This window comes from Dromaius novaehollandiae, chromosome 2 (genome assembly GCF_036370855.1).
Source record: "Dromaius novaehollandiae isolate bDroNov1 chromosome 2, bDroNov1.hap1, whole genome shotgun sequence".
In the NCBI taxonomy this organism is placed as follows: Eukaryota; Metazoa; Chordata; class Aves; order Casuariiformes; family Dromaiidae; genus Dromaius; species Dromaius novaehollandiae.
In genome coordinates, this window is record NC_088099.1 from 100,562,860 (window position 1) to 100,586,724 (window position 23,865).

The 23,865-nt window shown below is 42.2% G+C and overlaps 1 protein-coding gene and 1 long non-coding RNA gene across 7 annotated transcripts in view; one reads left to right on the forward strand and one right to left on the reverse strand.

Annotated features, from left to right (window-relative positions):
• HIVEP1 (HIVEP zinc finger 1) overlaps window positions 1–22,580 on the reverse strand; it is a 131,018-nt gene extending 108,438 nt beyond the window's left edge. For 4 of the 6 annotated variants that reach the window (XR_010387824.1, XR_010387823.1, XM_064507046.1 and 1 more), the window contains exons 1-2: window positions 22,484–22,580; window positions 18,255–18,401 (exon numbers count right to left, since the gene is read on the reverse strand). Coding sequence is in view for 4 of the 6 variants with exons in the window: in XM_064507046.1 (XP_064363116.1) it covers window positions 18,255–18,294 (40 nt within the window). In the remaining 2 variants the exon portion in view is untranslated. Of the gene's footprint in view, window positions 1–18,254; window positions 18,402–20,373; window positions 20,484–21,036; window positions 21,280–22,483 lie in introns of those variants that run through there. The other 2 variants (XM_064507044.1, XM_026104766.2) reach the window with 2 other exon arrangements.
• Window positions 14,461–20,110, forward strand: LOC135327540 (uncharacterized). The gene is made up of 4 exons (XR_010387825.1): window positions 14,461–14,494; window positions 14,589–14,758; window positions 17,542–17,617; window positions 19,917–20,110. It is a non-coding gene; the product is annotated as an uncharacterized LOC135327540 (long non-coding RNA).
• Window positions 22,581–23,865: the final 1,285 nt, after the last annotated feature.

Consider the following 23,865-nt stretch of genomic DNA (forward strand, 5'->3'; position numbering starts at 1 on the left):
ATTTTAGTTTCCTCCCTACAAGATTTTGTATAGTTTTAGAATGACTGTTGTCTGTCTTGTAAAGTCCCTTTACTCCCTCCCCTTTCCCACTTCAGATTTTCCTTTCATTTATCAAGTGTTTAGAGTTTCTTTTAATTATTTATTGAAACACTCCGATGGAAAGGAAACCAATGATAAAAAATATATATTTCTATAAATCGAGTCATGCATTTCAAATAGCAAGTAATTCACACACACTTACTTTGAAAAGAAGTCTAACAACTTTTGTTTACATGCCTTAACTTGCTCATTTGCATTCTGTAAAATATTTTGAGGTCATTAACTGGAAGACTTTGTATCATCTATGTTACACACAAAAAAAACTTTCAGTCTGCAGCAACTATCATTTTGTATCACAAATCTTTCGCAAGATTGAAAAACATCTGGATTTCTGGTAAAAACCTACGACCAACACCAAAGATTATATATAAACTAGCTCAGCTTGGACTCCAGCATTCACTTCGGAAACAGTAGGGAGAAGCTCTCTCCTTCGCCATAGCGGTATTACTCAACACACAGCGCAGAGGAATTGTTTGTGGAAACATTTGATATTTTAAGGCCCTGGCCTCCCAATGGGAATTCCACATTGAAAAAGTATCATTTACTACACACTCAAACTGGTCGTTGTGTCCTCCACTATGAATTTGCATACAGGGGTAGAGGGTGAATTGTTCAATTACAAGCTGTAATTTACCAGTGTTAAGCACCTGCTGAAAATAACTAGGAATTACACTCTTAACAGAAGTACATGCTTCTCCTCTCTGCAAAGTAAAAACCTCACTAAAATACTAGACAGAAGCACAAATAAAATGAATCAATATTGAATGAAAAGTCATAAATCTGCTTTTCTAATTTCCAAATTCTTGACTTAGTTACCAAATATGTTCTTTAAATCCAATTTTTAGAGGTAAGATACTCTGTATATCATTTTTCTTGATAAAGAGCAAGTAAAATCACCACTGAGGAAGTACATACAAAACTGTTTCCATGGGCATTAAGTATCAATGGAACAGGATAATCAGAAACAGCAAAGACGACGCAGCCAAAATGTTTACGCACCTCTTCCTTTCAGCTGCATGCTTTAACATTAATATAAGATACAGACAGATACGGACAAAGCTTTCCTTGCTGGGTATGTTTATCCACTTAACTGCAACCTAATACTTTTTTATTACTGTATCAAGGGCTTTGTATAGGATAAGCTTCAGAGCATTGCTTTACTTCCTTTACCATCACAGGAGCACAGTTAATATAAAAGGAATGAAACAAATAATTGGACTTGGAAAAGCATTACTGTAACAATTTCTGAGCCTAGTTTCTAAAGAGAGAAAAACTGTGGGGGGGTTGGATTCATTTCTGGAAAAAATGAGCTTTTTTCCAGTGGACTTTTTACTTAAACTCTGTACTGTTAATACACTGATTATTTAACATACTTCGTGAGAAAACCAAAATGAGCAAAGTAATATCAGGCACAGTTTTACCAGGGAGAAAAGGAATAATGCACTCTGAAAGCTACAGGCCCCCTCCCTCTAGCCATTAGCAGACTCCTATATGTCTTGCACATAGCTGGTCAGTCATATGATACAAAAAGCTATAGCATGGCTTACTCACCCACACTGCATCATTGTTGGCCCTGTGCAACACAAAAATGCTAAATAAGTATATACGCAGTTCCCACATTGGGATTTACATATGAAGCACGAGGAGCAAAACAGGCATTTTTAAACTTGTTTACAAAGCACACATTTTTTCATGCGGGCACACAAAGAATACTCCCACAACTTCCACTTTGCAGACTTCCTAAGCACAGTAACAGTGAGAACTACTAAATTCCTTAGCACAAAGACTGTCGCAATGATAGAGAATAACATTTCCCATCTCTAGTGAGTCAGAAGTCTATTCCCTTTATCTTACCATGAGGATCTAACCCCTGTAATTCATGTTTTTGTTGCTTCCAGGTTAGGCTAGTGCAGGTCCCCAGGCATGAAGTCAACTGCCTCACGAATGCTGCAGCCAGCTCAGAAATCAATGGTTTGTCCATAAAACGGACAGGCTCCCCTGACCCTTCCTAGGCTAGTGCTTCAAAATTTAAATTTATAGTCCAAGCCCCAGTCCAGTGTATAGACTTGCCATACATAAAGATCTATAAATTCAGAGACATCCTGGCCATATTCATTGCAACTGCCTGGCTAAACTGAAAAACCACAAATGTAGTTGTGGGGACACAGGGTAGGACTCAGGCACCACTGGAAGGCATTAATTCTTGCTGGTGAGACATCCAGCTATTAATTACTTTTCAGTGTAACTGTATCTTAAGGCACATCATTTCAATAATTCATTCACCATGAAGAGCCTCCTTCAAATCAAAGACAACAAAACCCTGAAATCATAAGAAGGAAGAGCACATTGAACAACTCTTGGAACTTCTAACGCTTTTCACGTAGTCCTGTTCCATGCTTACCCAGCAAGGTACCAGGCACCTCGGTACATTAATACACCAACCTACCCACAGTAGGGCTAGGCAGAAATGCACAATGCCTGGGCCCTGTGAGCCACACAGCCCAGAATAATGTTAGAAGAGGACTCTGCTGAAAAACAATGGGTCAGCATTCAAAACTGCTCTCTGGGACAGCCAGGAAAGACCTGGCTTCATTTGCCAGCATGACCCTAAATGACCATTCCAGGGCCTGGATCCAACAAGACTTTTAGACACATGACTTCCTGACTTTCGTAGATACTACATGTCTAAACACTGTTGTTAATCTCTTACTCCTCCTGTGTCTCAGTTTCTTGACTGTGCAGTAGGTATAACAGTAATATCTTATTTTTTAAAGTATACTGAAAGAAGCACAATAAAAAAATATGTGAGCCGTAGGGGACAGTGAAAAATGTTACTATTTAATTGTTTTGATTTTGGACTAGCTAACGGATGATAGAGAAAAATGACAAGGTGAATGCTGAACTCAGTTCTAGTTGTTTTCTTCAGTCTTCTTCTCAGCAGAGGTAGCAGAAAGCCAGCTGCACGAATGGTACTTGAGTGTTAATGTCATAGTCAAAGAAGAAGTGCTGAGTAGTCTGGACATTACATATGCAAAAAGACTGACAATTGTGAATTACTTTTTTTTGGTACTGCTTAGGTATAACAATTTTAAAAGCAGTTGAGGCAGGAGGGGAGAAAAAAAGTAAACGTTTGTGAAACAAAGCAAGCTGGCATGATTATAGATTTGCTTGATAGGGGAAAAAGTAATTGTTTATTTCTATCCCTTTAGTTTCCCAAACCACTGCCAGTTCACTGAAAATAACGTGTAGCAGAAGTCTTCATTCTATAAGCCCAGGTAGAAGACTAATTCAAAGTCTTTTAAAGCATATCAAAACCAATACAGCAAAAATATACTGGGGGAGGGGAGGGTGAGTGCAGTCAGATGGCACAGAAAGAAAATTAAATTTCCTTTGGATGGCTATACATATAAGTTAGGACACACGCAGAAAGAAAACAAACTCAAATTTTCTATGCATGAACTCTCTTTCAAATATCTAAGTGCAGTATGTTCTCTCTCCATTTAATGTGACTGTCCAAAAGGAAGAGCAGGTATGGCTTTTCAAAAGCTCCTCACCTTCTTGATGGCATCTCCACTTGAATATTCTCTTTCAAAGTTTATTCATTTTACCTAAAAATTATTTGAGTAACTGTTCAATATTTGTGTATCATTCTTTTTAAAGAGTAACCATTTAAAATGCCACAGATGAGAAGCAAACAGTGTAGAAATAAAGAGTCATGGGAAAGCAAAGGAGAGAGGAAGGGAAGGAAAGGATTTGGGTTTGCTGCTCTGCAGAATTTGTTTTGATACAGTATCCCTGTTGCATGAATTTTCCATATGCTTGTGTCAGATCCACTGGTTTAAGCCACAGAGCTGTCAGATGCTCATTTTTTATTGTGTGCTTACGTGGCAGGCCAACCTTTCTATTGAATCAGTCAGTTTCTCATCAGCCAGGTTGCAGCCAGGATCTGCAACCCAGAAAGATGTAGATATTCTTTAGGTCAAAAGTCTCAATTTTGCAACACAAGTGAAATGACAAAGTAAACCATTATATTACGGCACCTAGCAGCCACTATTAGAATCATTGCTATTATGAGAAAGAATAAAACATTATGAACACACAAAAAATGGCAACTATTCTGCTACATATACAAAGCAAATATTTTAATGGAAATGCAGATTTAAATGAGCAGATGCCATCGAAAGTTATCAATTCCTAAACTAATCCTGAAAAACTCTGAGAAGCTTCTGCACATGCTCAATTGTTTCTTGGACAAAATAAGGAGCAGGAGGCATTAAGCAGATTAACAAAAGCCTTAACTTCACACTTTAGTTAAAATATAATTTGAACCCCTTCCAGGCTAAGCAGAAGTTGCAAAAGAAACTTTTTTCTTTACCCATATCTGATTAAGAAACTCCAAAATTCCTCCATCCAGTGAAAATATCAGTCATACAGATATCACTTTACAAGACTGGGGTGGGGGGCATCTCCTGTGCATTTTTCCCCTCCTCACACCCACAGCCTTTAGTATTTGAAAGATTATCTCCATTTCCCATGCCTCAAATCCTGCAAAAACCAAACTGTATGTTTAAATGCAGTATATGTACAGTTCTTCAGGATATAAACATTTAAATAACAGAATGCAGACCTATTAATTAAAAAAAAATGATTACTAGCTTTCCTTCCATTTACTGGGGGATCTTGGTAAAATTTTATCTTAGTTACTGTTGCCAAAATTGTGTTTCTAAAGCCTCATGGAGGGACAAAAAAATGATTAGTTATAATATTGGCTCAAGAGAGATGTTTTACATCAGTGTTTACTAGAAACGCAGGATTCAAATTAACTTGCAGGTAACAAGCAGGTAACTCTGCATGTACGTGAACCCTTTCTGTGAGCTTGAAAACAGGCTTTTTCTTCTCTGTCCCTTTTCCTTACATTAGGAAATTTTAAAGCATTTCAAGGTTCTGAATGTCGTAACAGAAATAAGCGGTTAGCCAGAAACTTTCAGCTCTGGAAAACACTGGCCACTGCATCCCCTTCAAGCTGTTATTTTCTACCAATAAGACATTAACATTCAGACTCCACCCTGTATCTAAGGTTTCTTAAATAGCTTCTTACAGTTAACACATCCAGCTGCAGAAAGCCAAGATCAGTGAGCTATGGTTACTACCGGTCATGCTGCGCAGAGTGGGATTTCCCAGCCAAATGCAAACTCAGAAATGGACAAGCTGCATTTATAAGCTCTTGCTGTCCCACTGCAAGAGAAACACTAAGGTGCACTAGAAAGTATCTAAACATGTTCAACCTATCTTTTGCCCTCCATGCCACAAACATACACAGAAAATGAAGCTGCAAGGTATGCTGGGCACATAAGTCTGCTCATCATGCACTCTCCTTTCTTTCATGAAGCTCCCCAACAATTGAAGAAAATGAAATGGGATATCTATTATACAAATCTGACCAGCATTTTATTAAAGCACAGAGGTTGATCACTCAAAAGGAAAGCTGTTAGAACGTGAATTTTCTACAGAATGCTGTTAAAAGCTGTTACAATAACAGGAAAACAAAAATGTACAAAAAATACCATAGAAGTTGGAAAAATTATTTCAATATTCACTAACTTTAACTTGCACCCTCAACAGTCCTGTGTTTACACAGATGTACTAGAAATACAATCACATGCACATTCCTATCTTGAAGAGACTGTCTGTAGAAATACTACCTAAAATAATGGGTCCAGTTTTCAGATATGTTACATGTAACAGGTGACAGACTCATATCACAGTCTTCAAACCTCTGAACTTCAGTTCTTAATACACCATGTTTCTATATAGGCAATTTTCTGTCTCAAAGTATTTTAAAGATATTATTCCTGAGGGGCTTATTTTGTTCATTGTTTTAAAAGCTTCATCACGTAAGGTCAGAGTCACTTCAGTAGAAATACTTAGGATTACTTCCACAACAAAGTTGTAGATAGAAAACATACAAGATATTAGCAATATCAGAGATTTTGGAAACCACAGAGCAGGAGGAAGTATCAGGGAAGAATAAAAAGACACAATGAATTTTCCTGTTTCTTAAATACCCATTAGACTATTGATAATATTTGCATTAGCAGGTAGAATGGTAAGAGAAGAGAAGTAATATCCACTGATAGTGAGAACTGGAAGTCACACTGAGAAAAAGAATCACAGAGGGAAGGGAAAAAGCACCGAGGAGGAAGAAAAATACAAAAATACCACCTGCAAAAAAAAAAAAAAAAAGAAAAGAAAAGAAAAGCTAAAATGACAGTCTTGAAAAGGAATGTGCCTTTTTTTAAGGAATGATAGAATTCAGCTGCAAGATACTGGAAAAAATACTAATAATTAAAACCAGTTTTGTGTAGAGGCCATAGCCTGCCTTGATGTCTGTGAAAACTTCCCATGAACACCAAGACATGCCCTAATCCGCCTACTGGTGCCCTTTCATTCTGGGATACAAGATCCCTCAGGCAAAGGCCAAGAGCAGGAGATTCCAGCTTGCTTCATTAAAGCATTTCACAGTTTATCTTTACAGTATTCTTGCACATGCAGAGTCAAGACACCTGAAAGCTTCAGAAAACCATAAGCTGTTAGACAGACTGTAGAGCTTCTGAGCAAACCTAACGACTAGCTTACTTAATGCTCCTAAAAGAGAGAAGATTCACCATTCGAACAGCAAAGGAGATCTGCATTTAGCAGCCAAACAACAAAAACTACACTCTTTCTTTCTACCATTAACAACAATAGATTTCTTGTCTGTGATCAGGGCTCTTAAGGATGATAGGCAGATTCAACAGCAATTCTAATATGAAACTTCATTTAAGAGGTACTTAAGATAAGCAGTATTTCATAAAGCTGACAAAAGTAAAATTATACCATACCCAGAACAGTAATTCTTCACATCTTTGTAAGTTACATCACTGATTCAGGTTATATTTCCGGAATTTTGAGAAAAAAGGCAAAAGCATAAAAAGAAAACACTATTTTGAAAGGTACATATGTCCACATATGTGTATCCATAACTAAAACAAATGTGAGATTTTATTGGATCAGAAATATACTTTGTCTAAAAGGAAGGAAAAACACAGGAGAAAAAAGATCAACAAAATACTTCAAAAAGCAGTATCATGAAAAACGGTACTCTCCTGCTCCCCTCACAAATACCTGCAGTATTTCAGACAAACTCACCACGCCCATTGTGTATACCACACAAAGATTTATTTGAAAATTATTAAACCAGACTTGTAAAAAAACTGTCTTTGCAGTTCTTAAACTGCCTCTTCATCACAAAAGCATTGTCTTCATACTGAAGGAGGCAATCCGCTTCTAAAATTCAACACATTAAACTATTACAATATACACATTTAGCTTGGCTAAATATGACATATTTTGTTAATAAAAATTTTGAAGTAAAATATTTTAAGAACTATTAATACACACATCATTCTGTTTTCTTGAGAGACCTGGGACATAAATACTCCTTTCTGTAAGAAATCCCGAAGAAGGGAGAAAGGTACAAAAGGAGAAGGGAGAAATTTGTACCTCTGCTATGCAAGAGACATGTACTCCTCTTCAACAGGCACAACTGCTAGTGACTCCGTGTAGGGAGGGGAATAGCCAAGCTACCACAGAAGTTAAATTTAAGTGCATTTCTAAACACATTTTTTTCCTGGCTCCATATCGTCTCTGCACTGCAATCTTTAGGGTAAGAATAAGCATATGATCTCCCATATGACTTAACAGAGCTCAGTTGTTAAAAACAATACTGTTCAACATTAACCTATGCCACTTCCCACCCCCAAAAATTAGGCCAAGAATCAGAGGAAATCATGCAGTGTGTTCTGGATATTCCATGACTACCACTTCTGGCAGGGCTTAAGTCACATATTTCATAGGTAACTAGGAACACACATACAGTTGTTTTGTAGCTACATTATACCACAGGATCCTACTGTACCATTGCTTTTCCTCTCTGCATCTCTTTCCAAACCTTTCGTGATTTCAGCCCACAAGGTCTACCCCAGGACTTACAAAGGGGGCTTAGAATGATCTTATCTTTTAAGCATACAAGAATTCAGTGGGGGAAAACGAAGTTCAGCAGGTATTTCAACATATGAACATACAGTCCTATTTAACATGCACTGTCTACTCACGGCTCCTGCTGGTAATCAAGGATGTTAAATCCAGTTTACTATATTAACCAGAACTAATTATATTAGTATCAACAAAAACTTAAGTCAAAAGTGAAACTTTCAAGTACACAGACTTTGTCGTAACAAAAATCCTCCTTTCACTTTTCACAGCCTGTGGATCATTACAAACACATTTCTTTTTCAGTCTACCACCAAAGGTCATAAGGGAATTGCAAAGTCAGCATATTCTCTGAGCACTCTCATTCTGAAGGAAGCTTTAAGGATATTTTAAAAGTATTTATGTAAAACAAACAATGCTGCCTAGCCTACTAAACAAGAACTTCCCCACTTCCCCCAAAAATGCATCACAGAAAACCCCAAACATCTGCCGAGCCTTTCCCCTCGCTTCTTCTTCTTAATGTAAATATTCTGAGTTATAATAGATTTAAGCAAGGAGGGAAAGACTGCACTCTGCTCAGCTCATCTTATTTGGAAATATAAAGTTTATTCAATCTGTTTTAACATAGAAAGGAAAATCTTACATTTCCAACTGGAGCTGAAAGCCTGTATTTCTCTCTTTATAAACACATAAGCCATTTCTGAACTAGAATTTCTGCTATAGAAGTCCAACATACATCTGAATGAACAAGTCTAGGAAATACATATTTGCATAACTAGCTCCTTGAAAATATGTAGATCTAGAAATTTTCCTTTATGTTTTCCAGCATAAACATTTACAGTATTTTGAAGTTTGAAATCAAATTGTTTGAACATAAGATACTCAAAATACATGCCTTCTGCACTGAAAAGGAATAGTTTTTGTATTTAAAACAAACAAAAAACCCTCAGAAAACCAGTCTTTTCCTAAGCTTCCTGAGTACATAAAGTTGGACTATAAAGAGACTGTTTTGGTGATAAAGAGTGACCATGGTTAGAACAAAACAGTGTTCGCCTCTTCAGGAATTGTGTAAAGTGTCAGGGCAAATGGATGCTACTCACTGATGCACAGACAACTGCATGTCATCTGAGCTACCTGTACGCAGCTGAGGGAGGCACCGCACATCTGTCAACTCTCTCAAGGGCAAGGACTCCTTCCTGGAGCCCTAGGATACTTGTCTGAGGCAGCAGGCGAGTACTTAACGCAAAATCCCTTTCAAACATCATAATATAGATATAATGCACAATTTGAAAGAAAAAATAGTATGCTCCAAATTTGTGTATAGTCTTTTCTTAAAGGGAATTCACTGCAACAAGCTTTTTTAATGGTAACGATGCTCTTGGAACATTTATTGGGCTAGGTATAACAGAAGATCCATGCAATTACAAAGCACACAACTGCAAAGTCTGGTGGACTGATATACGCAAAGTTTGAAAATCCTGACATGACTGTAAACAAAGAAATCTGAGTTTTTTAAAGCAGGAAAAAGTTAATGAAGGCAAATGTGAGACTTTAAACCTTAGCCATTTTTCATAACAGGCATTTAAGACATAGACGATCATAAAACTGTGAGGAGGCTCTCTCACCTAAGCTATTTTAGTCTATCCACTAGTTTGTTAGTTACATGATAACTTCTGATGGTTACACATTAGAAGTGGCTGTTATTCATCCATTATTTATTTAAACAGAATTCCATCCCCCGCACCCAGGATGTTAAAACAATTATCTTACATATACGCTCACTGCAAACCAAAAGCAATTCAGAGTCGCAAGGATTAAAAAAAAAAAAAAAAAAAAAAAAAAAACACTCAGTAAAGGTCATATTCTTCTTGTTCATATGAAAGCCTGACTGTCATAAAATATAATTATTCCTGGGCTCAAATAACTTAACTCAGTTTCATTCCAGAGTCAACTACCTGTTCTAACAGAAATACATAAAAGAGCTTCTGCTGAAATCTTAGTTTTTGCTTCCCTTTTCACAACTATAACTTATTATTTAGTTTTTGTTTGTCTTTTCACAACTACGACTTATTATTCATGGCACAGCTACAACTTATTTTATGTTTATGAACACTGGAGTTCATGCATTAGCAATGACAAATTCTACAGCATTTTTTACTGCATGTTCTATTAACAATAGAGAAGACACAGGATGTGAGGGCGAGAAAGAATTATATATCCATGGTGTTTCCACTTCAGTTTATTCTTACAGAAATCAAACTCGTTTATACAAACCTTCAGGTCCCAGTTCATTGCTGCTTTTTTGTGTCTGTAGGCATTCAATTTGTTTTAACCTTACCCTTCACTAATTCCTTCTAGCTTAAGCCTGATTCTAACTGCAATTTTAATGATATCTATTACATAGAAATCAACAGATCTGTTCTTTTCTACCATCAAGCGACCAAACCCAAATTCCTTCCTCCATTCTTTTTCTTTTATCAACAGTCTTTCCTGTAGATATTTCTTTGCAATCCGGTTACCTGGAATACTGTTCTTTTATCCTTCTCCTTCAAATTATTTCAACTCTCTCTGAAAACACTTACTTTTGCCACTGTACATATCCAGCAGATTCTCTTTGCATCCTCATTTTCTTTTTCTAATATTTAGCATGCATATGCAGAAGTCTATAAATACATATTCAAAGCTGACAGTGCCAGCTACAATCACATGAATTTCTTAGGACCTCTTTTTAATTGCTTAAACCTTAGCCAAACTTTATCCATTCTGAGTGAAACTTTCTGTAAGAAATTTCTTCTCCCCTCCCCCCTTAATTAATGTAAAGAAATATGAAAAGTTGAATTGCTTCCTTGCTTACTGGTACTAAGGTTCTTAAAGCCATTCATTAAGAAGCTCCAGTACTTCCCACTTTTGAAATTTGTCAATAGAAGGGAGTACAGAGAAGAAAAACAAGTAAACAAGAAATAAGGAACAGATCATTTGCTATCCTTAGAAATTATATACCTGCCTTTGGACAATTTTAGTAGCTCAAAAAAGCCTGCTGCTTATACATGGCAAATAGAGGTTTCCAGCATAGTTTCACAATGAGTTGAAGCTCGCATACATTAGCACAGGCACTGAAAAAAGCAATCCTGTAATTCTACCTGCTCCAGGCTCCTTATTTCCATCTCCATACCTTTTGCACCAGCACAAACATTTGTGAGGCCAAATGACAAAACTGACCCTGAGTGAAAAACTACAAGCAGTTACAGTCACTGCTGCCTTTGTGCTGTCCCCCCTAGTCTGTCACTGCCACCACCACCCACTCCTGCAGCAGCGTGGTATACTGGAGTGGGGAACTGACCCAGATTAAAACTTACCTCTGCTGCCCCCCTGCCTTCAAATTAGCCCAATTCATTCTGGCTAAAACTATTTCTTCCACTGCAGGGCTAGATAACACACAGATGGTAGCACATGCAAGGGGAGCAACACAAAGGGGGGAACAAAGGACTGAGGGGAGGGAAGGACCACTTCTGTCTGCAATAATGGCCTGAACTGATCTTGAAACCAACTGTGAAACTATCAAATTAAAAATACTCCCCTCTAAAGATTTTTCCTGCACTGAATATTCACCCTTCACTGCCGAGTCTCTCGGCACTAGCTTGAAACTCTGCAAGATTATGCCACGCACAAGAACCAGGATATTACAGAAAATGGCACAAACGTTTAAAACCTATAAGATATTCTCTCCTAAGACATGAACAGCTTTCAACACCAGGAGCAAATGCTGCGAAGCTCACTGATGGGATTTGTTTCTCCACTCTCTAATGTCTGGTCCACGCAAGGTACATCAGCACGTTACATGGCTCATGTAATAAAAGCCTGTGTTGCAGTTTGAGGTCCCAACACATTGAAGACTCATATAAGCAGCACTGTGGTTCAATATGAGAGAATTTCTTGTTTTTTCTGTTTGCTATTTAAAAGATAGGAAGTAATGTTTAAGAACACCTTTTAAATCTTAAGATTGAGCAGTGAAGCACTGAGAAGTTAGAGAATGCCAGAATTAACGTTGTTTACACAAACTCATTCAATGCGCAAAATGCAGTGTACTTACTGCTTGGCTCCAGGCCATATTTGCAGTACACCCTGAAGTGAATACAAGGCTACCAGTTTCTTCATCACCTTTTCCATTATTTGGCCACAGCAGCATCTGACCACTTCACAACACTAACAACTTTATCTTCTGAACCCTTAGAAGCTTAGGTGGTGCCGGCATCTCCAATATACAGGCAGGAAATAGAGGCACAGGGAGATTAAAAGATGTGCCAAAACTGTTGGCTAATCTTTGGTCCTCAAATCTTGAGTCACCTAGACCCTGTTTTTTCAAGGTACTTACCATTTTGGGGGTATTTTACATCCAAGTTGCACCATAATGGACCACCTGCAGCTGCAAAAATTCAGCTTTTTTGTCCAAGTATCTCAGCTTGGGAAAAATGAGGAACATACAACTAGTGGCATGCTGCAAATAGTCTGGCTTAACAGACTTGCTCAGTCTCATTCAAGAAACTCTGAGGCAGAAGCAGGAATGAAACACAGTTCTTTCAGGGCAATATTAAACAGCCTTATTCTTCCTACCATCCTCTCTTGCAACCCACTGTCGGACAGCATTTTTCCATCACCTGTGATCCAACCATACTGTATAGTGAATAGGACTAGACCTTCTGTTGAAAGCACATACAGGATCGAATTTACAGACACATAATAGGAAGTCAGGGACAGGTTAGGTGAAGAGAAAGGGTAACAAATTACAGCTTTAAATCCAGCCTAACACCATAGAGTTAGACATTTTTGTCATGTAGAAATATTACTATATGTATTACAACGTGTATACCTTATTACAACAGCATTTAAAAGTTGTGGCCAAGATAATCTCTAATGGGTAAGATGTAGGACATTTGCATATTAAGAAGCAATTATCAGCCACAAAGATCTTACAGTCTAAATGGGCAAGACAAAAGATGGGATAAAGAAACATTACCATTCCAGACAAGAAATACGAGGCATGGACTGACTACTTCTATGGTCTACAAGAGACGTGGTCTACACATTACACGCAGATCTTCTGTACTCAGGCTAGTGATACAACAACAGAACTACGGATTCTCTCCGACTTCATGAAGAGAGGTTCTGTTCTGAAGTGTAGTTTCTACAAGCAATTATAAAAATTAATCTGATCTATGGAAGCAAGAACTGCTGCCAAATCAATAGATATTTCTATAATAAAATCACTGAGTCAGAGCTGAGACTCCCTGTTCCTTTGTCACACATGTGCTCCAGAAATTGAGCAAGATACATATCTGAGCCTTCTCTGCAATACTTTTACAGATGTCCACAGGTACACTGTAGAATGCAAAGCACAAGCACTTCTGATGTACCACCAATGACACCTCATAAATCCCCTGAAGAGAAGCACTATTTCTGTGGCAGAAACAATACTAAGACCCAAAGGTCAAATGTTATCCTTGCACCCTTCTTTTAAACTGAACAAGTACAAGTCACGATTCTATGAAATTTTAGGGAGGTTTTTAGGCATCTGATGTAAACATGAATGAAAGCACAGCACAATGACTGATTTGCAAGTTACATACAATACATGCCCAAACACAAGTAAGAACTATCAACCTGTTAGCTTTTAATGTAGAGAGGCCTATGATCAGCATTGAAAGCACGTGATCATTTTACCAACTCAAAAAGCTTTTACTAAATTACAGATAAGGCACAGCAGGCACATAACTCTTCTGAAAATCTTAAGACCCAGAATGTATCCAGGTTTCCAGCAAACTTATGCCACACTTCTCAGATTACAGCAAAGCTACCAAGCAAAGCTACTCATATTATACTCATATTTCCTTAGGAAATATAAAGTGTTAAAAGATTGACAAGGCTGATGAACTTTATGGGCCCCTCCATCATTTGTTTCAAATGGAAATATTTGATTGAAAAGGAAAACAGAAGCAGCAACAATTTGTATTTTTAAAAATAATAAAAAGTCTAACTATAGAAAGGTTAAAATCAAAATATTTGTTACAATTTTGTACTTATTAAATACTGTTCAAATAGCAAGTTTTCATTTTTAAGCTTTGGAACTGAATATGTCTAAGTAAACAAAAACATGAGCTGTTTTTCATTCTATATCCTCACAACCATCTGACAACAAACCAAGCCCACTCAGCCCTGCTAAAAGCATGATTCTCTAATGTAACCATACTTCTGGGAATACATTGCTGCTTCTGTGAAATGTTTGTTACATCTGTGTATCAGTTGGCCATGTAAATATACAGTGCAACTGCACGTAAAGCAGTCTTTTGTCAGTTAGCAAAAACTTAAGGTAACAAATAAAGTTAGTTAAGAAAAGATGACCTTTGGATACCTGGGAACTAGTATAGAATCCAATTATCTGGGGCTTTTTTTTTTTTTTTCAGCCTACCTCTGGAAAAAGATGGATGTTTTCCTCTTTCACAGCATTCTTATTTTCTGAGAGGTGATGATGCTCTCCATCAGAAACATGATACGCTTCTGAAATATTCAATAGGCTAAGACGACACCAGGAATACCTGCTGATGAACTTCTGTTCCAGTAGCAAAATGTACAGGTAACTTAGCTACTAGTGTCTTCCTAGGCATATCTTTGGCTTTTATTTTTGAAACTACTAAATATTTGGGGGATTTGCATACATTCAAGGCATAGCTTTTTGTGATCTGCAAAACTAACTTCTCCCAAACTCTAGCCACTCATCCCTACTGCTGGAGATCATTACAACTGTTAAGTCAGGAGACTGAGTCTAATAGTTTGCACGACACTCCTGACAAAAGCAGTCACATTGGTAACATTTTTCATGAAAGGACATATTTGCAATGAGAAATGAGGAAGACTTATGTGACAAAACAAAATAATGAAGCAAGCACAGTGCAGTAGATGCCTTATTGACACCCTTCAGATATAACACATCATTCAGCCCCAGTCAGGCATTAAAACCATAGCCATGAAAACAGATGGCCAAATAATTTTATTTTCTTGTTTTTATTTGCAAAACAATTCTTCCTACAACCTCTCCTCTTGATACTGTTCTTTTCTTTCTGTAATCAGGTTAGTATAGCACTATATTGACTCATCTATAAAAAGACAGTGAAAACAGAGAAGGGAGAGAGGGAAGGGGACCTCACCACAAAAAAAATAAAGAAATTTGATCTTCAGTGAAGAATACTTCAGGGACACTCCTAACCTGTCAAAGGCTGAAGCTCTCTCAAAAGTATACAAAATAAGTAAAATAAAGTAACATCACAAAAAGAAGAGTCTTACAGTCTTTTGCCAAAGATTTTATAGTTATGTGTATATATTAAAGAATGCCCCTTTGTTTTCCCCAAATCATTAAAAAAAAAAAAAAAGGGTAGATTATCGTAAACACACACAATATGAAAACCTTTAGAACTTCTTCCTATGCATCAGGAAATCCAGAATTATCTAAAATATTTATTCTCCATTTTTTAGAAAATGTATACATTTTAGATTCTTGGACTCAATTATTTATTTTCTAGGCTGACTTAGACTGCAAGTGCAACCTAAGTAACTCATCTGATGCACTGCAGAATAGACAGCATCAAGGGTTGCTCAACAGCGACCGCTCTAAAAAGATAAACATTGACGGGCCCTGGACAAGTCCAGTTTAACCTACTGGAGAGTTGATTGCTATGGGGCAACCAGAGAGCAGAGCAGTTGAAACAAGGCAGAGAAAAGCCAGGTAAGGCCATAGAGTGTTCTTTGTACGTGCTACGAAAGGTAAGTTAAGTTTAGACAACTTAAACATACCTTTTATTCTAAAAATAAAGTTTACCTACTCCTACATCTTTATCTTCTGAAAGTTATGTAATTTAACAATTTGTTGAGTTTCACCGTAGATCACAGACATTTAACTCTTCTTGCAGATCTAATTATCTTCATTAATTACCATAAATTACACCACAGAGGCAATGCATTTTTGAAAGTTCAAATGATTGAGACTGTCAACTTAAGACTGGCCAAACTTTCAATATATGAAAATAAGCTGTCAGAAACCAGACCTAAGGAAGCTTTTCAACCTCTTCAAATTCCAACAAAAATTGGAAGGTTAAGCAAATATTTCCTGCAGTATTCTCAGAGACTGATAAAATGTCTAAAGGAACTGAAATCCAGTTTTTCTCATTATCTAGACTAAAAATGGAAATAGGGCACAACTAATGAGAAGTAAACTCATTTTTCAAATCACTTCACCTCTAATAACCCATGATAGTAGCCATATATGCTCACAACATGTTTAAGTTTGCAGCACCTGTGTAGTTTTAACATCATCTTTAACTGTAAACAAAAGATTCCAAATTCTGGCTTCAGCTTATACCTCTGTTTACCTTCTCAATATTTAACCCCTCTTAATTTACTGGAAAACTCCATTAGTTGTAGAATAACAGAAACTGATGATAACTGCTATTAAGGGAGGGTGGTAATAGCTAAATGACTGGGAAAATTACACAAGGCAAGAAAAAAAATCAATTTATTTCTTGCACAATTAAGTATTTAATTAGATTATTTTAAATGCATTTACTTAAGTGAATACAAAATTGCAAAAAGCTTTACAAGAGACTTATCAACCCTCATATTGCTTTGAACTTCGTAGGAGTTATCAGACAGGGCACTAAAATTAGATCATTTTCATATTTGATTGAAAAACACAACATCAGCTATGTCAGTAACTTGGTAAGCAGTAATATTAAGAATTAGGATCTAATTCACCACTTCAAGTTCCATAAGAAGGGGAAACAACAACTCCTGAATTTAAGGTACCTCAAGGCGCCCATTACTGCTTTTGCCCTTTCCTGATTTGTGACAGAGGCTTAACTATCACATTGAACAATGCTGTTCAGCACTTCCTGAATGAACACACTGCAAAAATGTCTTCAGTAACAGAGATTCTTAGTAATACTGGCACACAGTCCACACACACACACACACACACACACACACACACACACACACACAGTCTTTGATACAGCTGTATACACTAGACCTTATGAACCTTTTAACTTTAACTGAAGCACAGAAAAGTATACAAATGCTTGTGTTTGTTGGGTGCTGGCTTGCTTTTCTTTTTTCTCCTTCCGCCCCCCCCTTTAAGTTAAAAACAGAATCAAATACTGTTCCTGCCCCCATAATTTTATGCCACTATTTGCAGCTTTGCAATAGCTTTTATTTTCTAAAGGGATGCATACATACTGCAACTATGAAATCCATGTTAAAAAAAAACTGATGACAACTACATACTGGTGGGGGGAAGGCATGTTCTCCCTTGGCATTTATTTCTGCTCTTGAACTAATCTGTATTTTTCCCTCATTTAATTCCTCCAGGGCTGCTACTACCAAGAGAGTAACAAATAATCATATGATCAGATTCCTCACATTCATCTGCCAATCTTGAGCTCTGGTAAGTGCACTGGGATTTTGTTCAAGGAAATGCCTACACATATAAGCTTGCCCGTTGGTGGACCAGGTCACTTATGTGTTTGTCCTTTTCTGTAGCCAATGAACTCCTATTCAGTTGTGTAAAGGCAGGGCAGCGAGGAGACCAAGGTCAAACCCAGAAATTGCTGAGGAAGCATGGGTGACAAAGATGATAAATAGAGGGGAGGCATGTGTAGGGGGAAGAGTTTGATCCCCCCAAAAGCAAGCCAAACTGATCACTATTAAGAAAAACAACTATCAGCTGCCAAATCTCATGCTGCTTCTACATTACACACATTTCCCACTTCTCTGCATATTTCAACTGCAAGTTATTTTGTAAGGAAACTATGTCTTCCTTTGCATTTGCAAAGTTTTTTGCTGGTTGTTGCTGCAAACTGGATATCAAGAGTGCTGTCAAGCACAGAGACTACAGGAATAAGAACAGATTCCCCTTTAATTCTCTCCAAATTATGGTAGTCACACAGATTACTCCTAAAGCTTGTTTGTAAAATATTTTTGGACCAAAACAAACCTCTTCAGTACATATTCCATTAATTTAATAATTGAAACTGCAATCGAGTTTCCCAAGAGCTTTTCTTTCTTAGCTGAGAGCTACATACCTCTCAGGTTTCTGGGATGTATCTGCTTTGTCCGAGGCATTTTCCTCTAATTTCATACACCCCTTTCTCCTCTCAGAAATGAAAAGTACAGCAAGCAGAGAGCTGGCAGTTCCATAAACTTGTCAAAAGAGTCAGTTAATCCATGTGCTAAAAAAAAAGAGACAGAGAGAGAAAAGTTAGAGATGTATGGAGATGTATGCATTAATAATGAAAACAAAGATATCTATCTGCTCCCTTTCATCTTAAAACAACTACAGGTGATGAGCAATAAGAACTTCTATATCTATCCTGTACAGAGTGAAATGTTTCAGATTATAAGAAAATTATATAAGGATCAAATTCCTTTTGAGGTTACTCAGGAGGCATGAGGAGACTAAGACACTTTTCCACATTTGTCAGCTGTTTTCTAGCCAGAAAGCGTTTTCCAACAACTTGTGTCCTGTGCAAAAAAACCCCACAAAACAAAACAAAACAGTCACATCAGGCTTTAAAATAGCAGATCTTCATTTGTATAGAGGGGGGATGGGGGAGAGGGGAAAGGGCGAACACCCGCTGCATCAGCAATCATCCCTCCGATTTGTAACATCAGCCATCTCCACAGTTTCCTTACTTGGAGTGCACAATTGTAACAAGTCCAGAAGAGCTCCCCAGGGGACTCTACCGAAATATCAGTTTACAACACAGACTCACACCAGCTCTCGACCCATGTACAAGCTGTTGCAAAGCAAGCTCCTGCCTCGGCACGCAGCAGTCCCTGCGTTTACACGAGGGTGCAGCCAGCAAAGTCTAAGTATGCGTAAACCTCATGGAAGGTGGAACTCTTAATAGCCTCATGGGCAGGTTTTCTATTGAAAACCTAAATTTTCATCCCCAAACCCCCATGTTTTCTCCAACATTAACAAAGTTCACTACTTTTGAAATATTCCTATGATTTGCTTTCCATTTAAGGAGCATGCTGTTTAGCTTCTGAAATCTGCCTATACTGAAATCTCCCTCAGACCTACAGTGAACCACTTACACTTATGGACTTAGAAAAGAAAGTGACTGGTGTGACTCCACTACTCCAGCTAAACAGAATGAAAAGGCAGCCACTACTCACTTACTATTCATAGTAATACTAGCCCAGATTAAGAGCTTTCTTTTAATCAACACCATGAAGCTTTTTTCTTTTAACTGTATATAAACTGTAGAGTGTCACATTAGCAAAGGATAACCAAAATGGGAAATAGGAAGTACGCAGTCTTTATCATTTAAATATTAACTCAGGGTTCTGATTATTATTAAGATAGACAACAATGTTTTTGTAAAAGCGGAATTCAAAACCACTTAAAATAGACTGTTGCTTACAACCACCCCTTCAGTCTACAGACTGTTGAGGAAGATAATCATTAATTTTTAATGTTTCTTTTGTCTGTTGCTGCATAAAAGACCCAAACAGGAGAAGCTGACTAGCACTGACACAAAGGAAGGCTGGAAAATATTTCAAAGTAACGGTTCTTCACTAGGATACTATCACGTTAAGGGGAAAATAAGAAAAAATCCAAGACACCGCACACAGTGCTGTCAAGGTGTTCACACATATCGCTTTACCTGCAAAGATACCAGAAAGATTTAGAAACGAAATAAAATCTTATGCTAACAGTTCCAATTTTCTGCTCTTAGACATGAACTCGAAGCGTACAGAAACGGCCAGATTACTTGAAGCAACAAGCACCTCCGTACCCCTATCTTGTTTTGCTGGCAACCATGGGTGTTCCGCCGACATCCTTACAAATCATAAACACAGTCATTTATTTCGGTAAGCTATTTCAAGCACACGGGTTTGAAACGTATCAGGTATCCGCAAACCATAAGCGCCTCCTGATGCTCCCTTGCAGCACAAATGACATCTTATTTACGCTTTAAAACCATCTGTTTCACCTGATCTCTAGCAGGATTCCTTCGGGGAGGGATGGCCCTACGAAAGCCACAGCAGAAACACTGTGCAAGACCCACATAAAGTCGCTCCCTCCTTAATCTAATTAAAAACAGAGAGAGGAAGAGAGCGCGAGCCCTCCACAGTCACGGCGGTCATATTCCCCCCCGCCCCGCTCAAAACCCAGCAGGTTACAGAACAGACCGACAAGGCAGAGGGACGGCTGCGAGCGCAGAGCCCGAGGGACCCGTGAAACGTCGGTATGTGCGAGCACAGTTGCAAAGGGAGGAGAGAGGAAGAGAGAGAAGAGAGAGCGAGCGAGAGAGGAGGAGAGAGGGGAGGGAGGAAAAAAAAAAAAAAAGCATGAATGAATAAAGAGGGAGGAGCCTGGGAAAACCCCTCTGCAACGCTGCGCCGAACAAAGCGCTGCCCGCGCGGGGGAGCGGGGGGAGGAGAGCGGCTGCAGCCCAGCACCGGCCGGCCGCCGCGGCGCGGGAGGGGCCGCGCCGAGGGCCCCCGCCGCCCCCCTCCCCCGGCCGGGCGAGCACGGGGCGGGGGCACACGAGCCCCAGCGCGGCGCTGCCTACCTGACTGGGGGGCTGCGGGCGCCCCGAGGGAGACGGCCGGGCCGGGGGGCGGCGGGCCCGGGGCTGCCGCCGCGGCCGCGCTGCCCGCAGGACACGCCGTGTTGTGTCTGCCGCAGCTCCCCGCGGAGGGGGCGCAGACAGCCGCCTCCGCCGAGGAGCAGGAGAAGGAAGCGAGGAGGCGCCCGGCCTGCCCCCCACCTCCCCGCGGGGCGCCAGGCCGCGGCAGGCCCCTCTTCCCCTCCCCGGCCCACCCCGCCCAGCCGCGGACCCCGCTGCAAACCTGGCGGAGGGGCCGGCGCGGCGGCGGCTGATGGCGGCGGCGCGAGGAGCAACGGCGGCGGCCGCCGGGAAGCGCGGCGACCCCTGCGCGGCGGCGGGGAGCCTCCTTCACTTGACAACCTCAAACACAAACATAACCCTGCGCCGCCGCCTCGCACACACGCACTCGCACCCCTCCTCCATGCAACATTTCCCCCCCCAGCCCGGCGAAGGCGCCGCCCCCCCAGCACTGCCCCCCCGTCGCCCACGGGCGGCCGTGTCCGTCCGCCCCCCGCCCCCTCTCCGCAGACCCCTCCCCCGCCGCCGCAGCCCCCCCGGGGGTCGCCCCCCACGGCTCCCCCGACACCGGGCTCGGCCCGGCACCGACCCGCCCCGACCATCCCCGCTCGCCCCCGCCGGGCTGTCTCCGCGCCCCCTCCCCCACGGCCCTGCCCCCCGGCGCGGACGGGGGCAACGAGGGCGGCCGGGGGAGGGAACCCCGCTGACAGGCGGGAGGGTGGGACGGCAGGGCTGCCTGCGTCCCGGGGCGGGGACGCCGCGGGGGCGGGCGGGGAGGCGCGCCCGTGGGGCTCCCCTCGGGGAGAGACGCGCGCCGCGCCCCTCCCCCCGCGCCCCGGTCACCCGCGGGGGGAGGGGCGCGAAGCGGCGGCGCGGACCCGGCCGGGGGGCGGGACGGGGCGGGGGGAGGGGGGTGTTTTACCTTCTCTCACTTTCTATTGCAGGAAGCGGGGCCGGAGCAGTGACGTCACCGGGTCTCCCGGCCCCGCCCCCTTCCCTGCCGGCGCGGGCGGGGTGGGTGCGCGGGGGAGGGGTCAGCGCGCGGGAGGGAGGGGTCACCGAGGGGGTTTCCTCAGCGCCCGGCGGGGGAGGCACGCAAGTGAGGCTCGAAGCACAACAAACGCCGCGCAAACGTTATTCCCCGCCGCGCGCGCGCACGGCGCTCCCGCTCCGTCCCTCCGCGTCACGGCGCCGCTGGCCGCTAACGCGCGCAGGGGGCAAACGGCCGCGCGCGGCCGTTGGGGTCGCCGCGAGACCCCGCCCCGCCCCCCGCCGAAATAACCGCCGCGGCCTAACGCTGCCCGCAGCGCGCGGCGGCGTGCGCGGAGCCGCGGCCGGACACCGGGCTCCCAGCCGCGGGGAGACGGGAGCAGCACTCGGCTCCGAATACAAAAGTTACCCCGCACCTATTCCCCCTTCCCCCGCCCCGGGCTGCAGCGCCGCCGCATATGCGAGTCGCACTCCCCCCTGCCGCGGCCCGGCCCGGGGCAGCGCGCACCGGCACACGGACACACACACGCACACACACACGTAGGCGCGGAGCCGGGGCCGCCGCCGAGGCGGAGATCCCAGAGGTGCCTCTCGCTGCCGCTGCCCGGGCGGCTTCCCCGCGGCGCCCTCCGCCCCCTGCCCGGCCCCGCGGCACCCTGGCGCCGCCAGGGGAAACTCACCGCCGCCCCGCGCATCCTGCCGCAGCCAAACTCTTCATACCGGGCGACAAAAGCCGACGGCACCCCCCCCCCCCCCCCAGCTCCGCGGCTGGAAGTGGGCGGGAGAGGAAATACGAGGAGGAGGCGCCTGGTGCTCTCCGCCGCGGCGCCCCTTTTTTGGCCCGGCCGCGGGTTTTGCTGGTGGGGGCTGTGCCGCGGACGTTGGTTTCCTGCATCAGCTGCTCGTGTGCGCGGCGCTGCGCGTCGGGCCGCACCGGGCCGGCAGCCGAGGGGCCAGCGCGGCTCGCGTGTGCGCGGCGGCGCGCGGGTTTTTCTCGCGTTCCCTATCGGGTTTTGCAGCGGAGGAAACAGCCGCGGTGCCGCCGCGCTGCTCCTGCCGCCCTCGGTGCCCCGCTGCCTTCGGCCCTACGCGCTTTGGCACCGTTGCCCCTTCCCCTGCGAGCCGGGCCAGCCCCAGGCCAGGGCCTGCCTTCTGGGAGCGTGACCGCTGCTTCCAGAGACGTCGAATTTCTCAGAGAGCCTGCTTTCGTTTAATCATTACAAGTCTTCCTGAGGTAGAGGAGTGCTTTTGTCCCCCTTCACGGGTCAGAAACCAAGGCAGAGCGACTCGTGCAGAGCTCTCTACAGACACGAGACTGCTTCTGTCAGAGCCGTTGGGCAAGATCATGGTCTCTGGCCCATTTTTTCCTCTTGAGCTCGCTTAAATTCTCCTGGAAACCGGTACACCACAATAGTGGCAGACTCTCTGATGTGGCTACACTTTTCTACCTGCTGCCCCAGAAGCGACGGAGCTGCTCACAGTGTAGAAGGCAGAATTGAGTGCACAACCCCTTTCCGAAGCGCCTGGCTATTCTGCAACCTGGTAGTCAGGGTATCACAAATTTGTTAATTAGAGATTTATTGGAAAATCAGACCCTCAAAGAACATGCCCAGGAAAAACACTGTATTCCAGTACTCTTCTTGTTAGACAAGAACGTGGTGAACTTTTTAGTGGGACTTTGCTTTTGTCTTCCACATCTACCTCGGGCTTTTACATCTAGAGCTTTGACTTGTTAAGCAACAGAAATGCCATTAACCTGAATACATTAATATCAATATAACCCTGCAGGTGCCATAAGCTTAAATGAGTGTACCAAATCTGACCATTCGCAAACCTGAGATCAAGTGACATCTCTACTTGTTTTATTCAGCTGTCTTTCAGACTTTGTCCCACTGATCTTTGGAAAACATTGTCTTGCTCCTTCCTATTTTACGCATTGTCTGAAAGCTTCAGGCTGTTGTCACCCCCTTTGTAAGGAAGGAAGCTTCAGAGGATGCCCTTCTCATATGATGGCTGAGAAAAAGGATCCACCACAGCTGCCATTGGTGCGGAGGGAAGTTTT